Raw genomic sequence first — 9,291 nt, 5'->3', positions numbered from 1 at the left:
GTTTTTCGAATAAATATTTTTTAAAATCAACCGTTGGATTGAAACATACTATCATATAGATCATACCTATAAAGTTTGAGATTAATATATACTGATTTACTATGTCATTGAACTACACCAAAATTAACATTATATGAAAGTTCATTTTGCCGTTAATCTTTGGATATCTTGATGGTATAGTAAATCTTCATAGATTAATCTCAAAATTTATAGGTATGATCTATATGATAGTATGTTTCAATCTAACGGTTGATTTTGAAAATATTTATTTGAAATAAAGTTACAAACGAGTGTATCTCGTGGTGTAACTCTTCGAGTGTAATTTGATCTCTTATATATATATATATATATATATATATATATATATATATATATATATATATATATATATATATATATATATATATATATATATATATATATATATATATATATATATATATATATATATATATATATAATGATTAGTAGTAGATTAATAGCTTCTTAACAAAAAAAATAATACTTATTAAAAAAACAAACAATTCAGAACATAATTACAACTTTGTTGAATTTAGAGGCTTATTAAAAAAAATGAGATAGTTCAAGATATACAAATTAAATAAATTTTAAAAATAATAATAAATACTTGTAAATAAATAAATAAATTATTAATTGATTAAAAGAACGTGAATTTGTTGTATATAACATGTGGGTGCATACATACACAATTTTGTAATTGCACATATGAATGATTTCCCGCAGAAGAACAACTAAGATTATTTCCCTAATAACTGTTCAAAAAGATGAATAAATAACCCTTAAGCTTCAAAGTCCACCATTAATTTGTTCAACTTCTTGTTGCTTATTTTCTGTTCAATGAATCTCTTTCCATAGTCATCGCTGCACATAATAAATATACTTTATTATAAGTCCAAATGTTTGACTTTATAATAAAAAAATGAGTCAAATTATTAATCTGAAAAGACTAAAACACCCTTACCTTTGGGGTATGGAAGAAGATGCAGTAGTGGTTAATTTGTGTGCGAGCTGAACGGCGTCATCTTGAGTATTAATAATATGATTGAAGCATAAATAACGACCGTAGGATGAGACATCCTCGTAGACACAGATGTGGGTATCCACCAAGAAACCTAAATCAACGGTCACAAAGACACCATCTTCGTACATTTCAGCAGCTCCTCTTAAATAAGGGTGTTTGATGGAAAGGTCATGAGTCATTAATAATCCTGCATTGATGGACACCATGTTCACTCCTCTGTCCATTGCTAATGCAAACGCGGTTTTCTCTGCTAGTGTCTTTGACATCCCATGCCATAACTGTTTGATTGTATAGTAACATTCAATTATTCACTTTTTCTATTCAATAGAGAATCATTTTGTATATGCAATCGGTTACATCTAAATCTTCTGATCAGATCACATGATCTGATCAGATGATTTAAGTGTAGTCGATTTTAGTAAACACAATGTATACCTTAAATTTGCGACAAAAATTGACATCACTCCAATGAATTTCATCCATATCAGGTTCAATGGTTTTACGATCTTCCCTCCAAACAACAGCAGTTGCTGAGGAAGTGAAAACAACTTTGTCTATGGTTTCTGTTTGAGCACAAGCTTCAAGCACGTTGTGTGCTGCTCTAACTTCCACGTCAGCCATGTATTCCTGTTAGTTACCAAGACAAGTCGTCATCAATTTCATCACACATATTTTATCACACGTTTTTTTAAATATAAAATACAGTAGTAAATAAAAATGTCCATGTACTTTATTTAGTTAAAAGTTATAATTAGATAATTAACTTTTTAAATATATTTTTTTCTTATTAAAGAAACACTATTAGTATTTTTTAAACTGGAATCAAATTTTGATATTCCTTTGCTCCAAACATTTCTTTAGAAAAAGAATATTCTCAGCATAAAATATTAGCATAATAATGTTATATGATGGACATGAAATTAAATCTATACTATGATTCAATCAAATTACTGTAACAAAATTTGAGTCATTGCATGTGCTCCACATTGCGTGCAAATATAAAACTTTTCATCATGATTGATTGCTAATACTTTAATAAATAGAGTGACGAAATGATCCTATATTTTTATAATGATAGAATCAAATAATCAAATTGACTAAGACATTATATTTGTTCAAGGACTATGACATTAACACATGAATCACCACCACTTCAGACCTAAACTACAATAGCTTGCTTGAAAGTAGAAGAAATTAGAGGTTAAAGAGAACAAGTAAGTGATGAGAAAATCAGGCAAATGGTGCCTACCACGTGCACCAATAAATGAAGTTTGCTTTTTCATCATAAAGTTCAAATGAAAAGGAACTCTACTTTTTCATCTCACTCAACAGCTATCAACAGCCAGAAAACTCATGCATTAACTCCTTCATTATCATTGTTGCATCATCAACATCAAATATTATTATTTTTATTTCAAAAAAAAAAAATCCAAGAAAACAGTACTAGTACTTCCAAAACCCAAATCCCAATGAAAATTGTGCTATACTACACTTTATTTTTTTTATTGATTTATTTATTTTATAATATAATAAAATAAACTATCTAACTCAAATTTATGGTTGAGAAACAGATAGCAAAAACAAACAAAAACATCATGAAAAAAAGTTTTTTATTTCTTTTGCTTACATCATAATTGGGTTGGTCAAGAGGAGGTTCAAACGAGTAGAACAAACCAGAGCAACCTCTAAGAGCATCAATTATGCTATGATAATCAAAAGGATCCGATCGAAAAATCTTGAGTTTATCAGAATCAGCCGAAACTCCATTGAATAGATCTTCTCCTGTATATCAAAAATTGATTAATTAATTAATTAACCAAAAAACATGATTAATTAATTAAACAGCATCTAACATTCATGACAACACTTTTTTGTTTTATCACCACTGATTTAGTCTGGTTCGGGGGTCAGTTCTGTGATTTCAGCCCCCTCCCGATCGCAGTTGCATGAAATTAATGACAACACTTACCATATTTTTGAATGGAGGCATGAACGGTGTAACCTCTTTGAAGAAGTCTTTGAACAAGACTAAACCCTAATTGACCGGAAGCATCCATAACACAAACAGTGTGAGAAGTTACATCAAAAGAAGGAGCCATGGTTTGTTTGTTTGTTTGAAGAATTAATATAAGAAAAGTGTGTTGTTGTGTTGTAAGACAAGAGAAAAAGAAAGGGTTAGAGAAGGATTATATAAAGAAGGTTAGGGGCTGGACGGCTAATAAGAGAAGAGAAGAGCATTGAAAGAGCGTGCAGGGTAGATAGGTAGGAAGGAGGTAGTTGTAGTTTTATAGATGGACACGCGCGCACCACCAAGGGCAAAAAGAAAGACAGATAGATAGAGATACACATATTCACAATCACAAAAAAGGAGAAAGGGGTGTCTTTGTTTCTTTTTTTTTCTTTTTTGCATTTTTGGTAATAAGAACTTTAATCCACGTACGAAGAAAATAATGTTGATAAGGATATTGATTAGTAATTAATATACTTGCACCATTTTCAAACCTATTGATTGCTACTTACCTTGAAGTTCTAATTTTTACTTTTTTTTATTGTTAAAAAATAATATAAAATAATATACTTGGTCAAAGGGTATACTATACTAAAATGGTAACTAGTATATTATTCTCTTTTATATAATATACTAAATAATTAATATTTTCTTATATGTAATGTTTTGAACTCTTGCTTTCAAAATTCTCTTTTTTATTCTCACTTTTTCTATTATTAAAAATATATTCTTTTTTATTAAATAATATAACATACTTGGTGTAAAAATATATGTTAAATGATATATTACTTATTTTAAAAATTAAATGATTAACATTTTCTTATGAATTATTAATAAAGTTTTTTTTTCTAAATTACTAAGAGTTTGAATAGTTAAAAAAAAATCACATTCGAGTCAAAAGATAGTCCAAATCAACTGTCACATTTAAGTATGAATATTTTTCTAAGTTATACAAATAAATTATTCATATATTTGGTTAAAAGATATATTTTAAATGATGTGTTACTTTTTTTTAATAATAATAAATAATTAATATTTCTTATATCCAATGTCTTGGACTCATTCTTTTAAAACTCCCTTTTTTTATTCTAATTTTTTCGATTATTAAAGATATATTCTCTTAATATTAAATAGATATATTAAATAGATATATCACTTCATTTATAATATTAACAGATAATATTTTATTATAGGTAATTAATAAGGTTTTTTTAGAATTTCAAATATTTGTAGTATATATTTATTTATTTTATTTATTTTTATAATATTTTATCATATATTCATATGTGTTTATCAATATTTAATTAATAAATTATATATATCTATATATTTAATAACTTTTTAAATTTATTGAATAATTAAATATATTTATTTATATATTGTATCAATTGAATAATTAAATATATTTATTTATATATTATATCAATTTATAGAAAATTCTTTTAAAGGGGCAGTTGAAATTTCTCAAGATAAGGGAGATGGTATGTCGTCCATGTGAGACTCCCTGGTTGCTTATTTATTAGGATGCACATCCATTTTTCAGCTCTAACACCACAATGAATCCTAAAAACCTTTGACAACCCTTAATCAATAGGGGTTGTCACATATTATACTTTTAGCAAGTATAATTGACCTTCATCGTGGACCTAGTAAAATTGACATGGGTGACACTAATCATTACTCACCGTTCATTTTTGCCATCTTCCTCCGAAAGATGCTTAAATGAAGTCCCAAGATCGTTGTCAGCACCAATGTTGAAGGTTTTGTTGGCGAATGAGAATCTAGATCCTCCTGGAGGAAGTATGCTAGCCAAGTTTTGACGAAAAACATCATACTTGATAGCATCACTAAAACCTTGGAGAGAGAGCCAAAATATAAAATCACATTCTCCAATAAACACGCCAGTGGCATTCTCCCCACAACAATGATTTCATCGTCATTACGCTGCAATACGAAGATTGAGAAATAAAGCGATGTCTTATTCTTAAATGTTTTCTATGGGCTTTAGCTTGACCCAAACAACATCAGAGCATTCCAAGGTTCTCTAGTTGTTATGTCATACAATCAAGTACAAATGAAGAATCAAGAAACCCTTAAAATAATGTTTGACTCAAAGGCAAGTGCAAAAACGACTAAAATAAGGTATCTCGTAGTGGATGCCTTGTCTCCATACAATGCCATCCTGTGGAGGCTCTCCCATAATTTTCTAGGGGAAGTCCCGTCAAGCTTCATTTGAGCCTAAAGTATCCATTACTTGATGGGCAAGTTGGGTTTGTTCAGGGGGACTAAGAGGTCGCTCAAGAATTCTATCAAAACAACCTATAAATAAAGAGAGGGCATGTTACCCCATATGTCGACCCTCATCCAGTAGCACGAGAAATAGAGGTTGCAAGGTGGGACCTCTGATTGGGGACTAAGCTCCCTATGATATTTCAGGTATATATACAAGAGTTGTCTTCCACCGTATCAATATTGATACCACAGTAAAGCTAGTGTCTCGGAAGAAGCGCAAGGTAGGCGCTAACATAATTTTTTTTCTAGGAAATCATGGAAAAATAGCGCATGTGCGTCGACATCACATGTACACACATCCGACTGTGAAAGAGGTTATTGCAAAGGTTGGCTTTGGAAAAACTTTTGCATGGGTTGTTAGAAAAGCATGGAACTTTCCTCGATTAATTATTGGAGGAGCAAGATCTTCTTACATTGGAGCGGGCAGACAAGTCACTAGAAATAGTTTATTATCTACTAGAGAAGGAGGTGGAGCTTTGTTAGCCTCAGTGACTGCAACAGCAGCATGAAATTAAGCGACAAACTTGGCAACCTTTGATGTCACCATGGCTTCAAGAGTTTGTTATCTAATTTTTCAACAAAGAGGTTGGTGTTTCGAGAGAATTAGATCGGCAATATGCAAGACAAAGATAAATGATTTGAGAGAAGAAGATCGATGGTCGGCGTCTTTAGTGAAGAGAAGGTGGTTTTCATGGAGAAACAATGGGAATTAAGAGTCGCTTCCCATAGACTCCCCCATTGTTTGTTAGGGAACTAAAATTGTGTAATGAAGTAGTGAAATAAGGTCTAGGTATGGTGGAGCAAACTTTCGGTACGACGGTAATGGGTGGACCTACAATGTTAGCACTCCAACGTCCAAGTTAGTTAAAAAGTGAATAATAGTATTAGAGTGAGAATGAATTGAATACCTGAAATGACACAGTCTGATTTTTATATATATAGCATGAGCGGTTAAAACCACCACTACGCCAAATTTGGCTTTTAGCAGCACCCCTACGAAAGCGCTTTTAGGAAAAGCGCTGGCATAGGCTTCGCTAAAGACAAAATTAAAAAACACGCTAAAAAAGCGCTCTAATAGTGGGGGGGTATGAAAGCGCTTTTAAGAAGCGCTCTGGTAGGGGGGGGTTATGAGAGCGCTTTTCAAAAGCGCTCTGGTAGGGGGGGGGGGTACGAAAGCGCTTTACAAAAGCGCTCTGGTAGGTGGGGGGAACGTGGGGGGAACGAAAGCGCTTTCAAAAGCGCTGGTAAAGGGGGGGATACGAAAGCGCTTTTATTCAAAAAGCGCTGGTGTAGATGGGGTTACAAAGGCGCTTTTGAAAAGCGCTCTAGTAGCTAATTTAAAATTAAAATTTCTAAAACAAAATTAACAAAACACGCTATTTGCCTTCAGTACTGTTCTTCTCTAAGCTAGTAACGAAACCCATATCTCCCTTCGCTCTGCTACTATTCCACGGGAAATCGCCGCCGTAGAGCCATACGTTCATCTCCTTCTCTTCACTGCAACCACATTCATCCTACAATCATCTTCTTCTCTTCGCCACCGTAGCTCAACAACAAAGTTCATACGCGAAGTTCATACGCGAAGGCATCTTCTTCTCCTCGAATCGATTCTGATTTTCACAGGTATCTTTGATTTTGATTCTGCATAGCTGGGTTTTATATATGCTCGACTTTGATTTTGAATACAGTCATTGCAATTGGCATTAGGGTTTGTATAATCAGCAAAGGTTTTATCAGTCATTGCAATTGGCGTTAGGGTTTGTCAAATAGCAATGGTACAGAGCTATAGTGTTGCGAAATTTGAACTGCACATTGTTGCTTTCTGATACGGATGATTGTTATTTGTCACATTTAATTTGCAGTAGAAAAATTTATGATAGAGATAAAATAGTAATGAAGAAAGTTTGTTGAAATAGAATGGATCAAGGTAACTATGTATGTTGAAAACTACTTCCTGCTGTGTTGTTTGATATCAATTTGAAAATGAAAGTTTGTTTGAGGAATTTGTTAGATAATTTGTTAGATTTTGTTAGAATTTAGATAATTTTATCTCTTGTAGAATTTGTTAAATAGATTTTGTTTGATGAAAGTATGTTAAATAGATTTTCTTCATTACTATTTTATCTCTTATAGAATTTGTTAGATAATTTTAAATGATGAGTTGTCATATTAACTTGGAATATACTTGAGAGTTGAGAGATATACAAAAGAAAGGGATATAATCTTAACTTTCTTTATGCATTCATTCTGCTGAAGTTATCAAAAGTAAATAATTTAATTAAAAAGTTTACCAAAAAGAAAAATATCACAAACAAGTAGAGTTGAATATCAATAAAAAAGAAGAGTTAGAAGTGAAAAACAATAGTTACCAACTTATCTGCCTTGGATGTGTCATACTGGTTTCATTGGTTTTAACCATTTGATATAGGTACATGTGGTCTCCCTTATTGTTTTACTTTTGTGTTGCAAATGTTTGGAGTTACTAAATAGTTTATTTAGTAAATTCCTAAATTGTTGAATCTGGCTTATTAGTAAATTTCTTTCTCAAATTACTGGTATTATGATGAATTTTGCAGTATAGAAACTAACTTTAATATGTTCAATTTAGATTGGGGTTTTTTTGATATTGTGTTAGTAGTGGTGTATTTAACTGCATCGTGTGTGTTTAATTTTACAGTTACTTTGAAGGCTCTGGTTTCTACTTGTACAACGCCGATTCAAACCTACCCGTCTCCCACATAAAGTCTAACTCAGGTTACTATCCCTTTCTTCTTGCTTATAGTTTGTTATTTTCTGCTTATAGTTTATTGTTTATGGTTCTATTTAATATCAATTTAGTGTCTCTCAACCAGTTTTTTGGTTTGTGGACTTATATTACCTTGAAATAAGGTAATGTCTTCTTTAAGAAATCGGGTATTCTGATTAGGTATTCTATTATGATGATAGCTATTTATTATCTTGACAGAATTCCTCAGTACCTGATAGAGAAACCAAGAAGTTTTTGTTTAGCTTAATTAAGACATGGATAAGACATGGATGAATTCAAACCGATTGTCGAAAGAGTACGAGAAAGGGGTATGGGAATTTGTTGAGTTTGCGGTTGCGAACTCCAAAGACCCGCTTCGAATGCCGTGTCCTTGCTTGGGTTGCTGTTATGCCGGGGGTAAGGTTGACGGGAATCAGTTGGGATCTCATTTACTACGGTTTGGAATTGATAGAAGTTATACATGTTGGACAATGCATGGTGAGAAAAGTACCGGGAATGCTGGGTCGAGGTGTAATAGGAAGTATGCTTCAAACGACGATTGCACAGACACATACGATTGTGATCGAGTCGAAGAGATTGCAGAAGCGCTGGAAGAAGATCTAGCGGATTGTCCCAAAATGTTTGAGAGGTTGGTAAGCGATGCAGAGAAACCGTTGTATGATGGTTGTTCGAAATTCACAAGATTGTCTGCGGTGTTAAAGTTGTACAACTTAAAGGCGGACAATGGATGGTCGGATAAAAGTTTCACAGAGTTATTAGCCCTTATGAAAGATATGCTACCAGAGGATAATGTTCTTCCCAATCGAACGTATGAAGCCAAAAAGATGTTGTCTTCTATTGGAATGAGCTATGATAAGATACACGCATGTCCAAACGATTGCGTTTTGTTTCGAAACGAGTATGCAGCGTTGAATGAGTGTCCTAAATGTGGTGCCCCTCGATATAAGAAAAAGTTGTCTCCTGCTAAAGTCTTATGGTATTTTCCTATAATTCCGAGATTTAGACGCATGTATCGTAGTGAGACCGATTCAAGACACTTGACTTGGCATGCAGATGAAAGAATTATTGATGGAAAGTTGCGACATCCGGCAGACTCACCACAATGGAGTAAAGTTGATACTGAATATCCTGAATTTGGAAAAGAAGCAAGAAACCTTCGGTTGTCATTGTCTACTGATGGAA

General features: G+C 32.5%; 1 protein-coding gene across 1 annotated transcript; it reads right to left on the bottom strand.

The window, feature by feature from the left end:
* Positions 1 to 635: 635 nt before the first annotated feature.
* LOC131651781 (cinnamoyl-CoA reductase-like SNL6) lies at positions 636 to 3,400 on the bottom strand. The gene is made up of 5 exons (XM_058921471.1): positions 3,012 to 3,400; positions 2,670 to 2,824; positions 1,478 to 1,669; positions 983 to 1,320; positions 636 to 882 (listed from the first exon to the last, which is right to left on the bottom strand). Exons 1-5 carry the CDS (start codon positions 3,139 to 3,141, stop codon positions 801 to 803), a joined length of 897 nt encoding a protein of 298 aa, XP_058777454.1. The 5' UTR covers positions 3,142 to 3,400; the 3' UTR covers positions 636 to 800.
* Positions 3,401 to 9,291: the final 5,891 nt, after the last annotated feature.

The sequence above is a fragment of the Vicia villosa genome, linkage group LG2, assembly GCF_029867415.1.
Source record: "Vicia villosa cultivar HV-30 ecotype Madison, WI linkage group LG2, Vvil1.0, whole genome shotgun sequence".
NCBI lineage: Eukaryota > Viridiplantae > Streptophyta > Magnoliopsida > Fabales > Fabaceae > Vicia > Vicia villosa.
The sequence above is the reverse complement of the archived record's forward strand: the minus strand, read 5'-3'. Positions and strand labels throughout refer to the sequence as shown.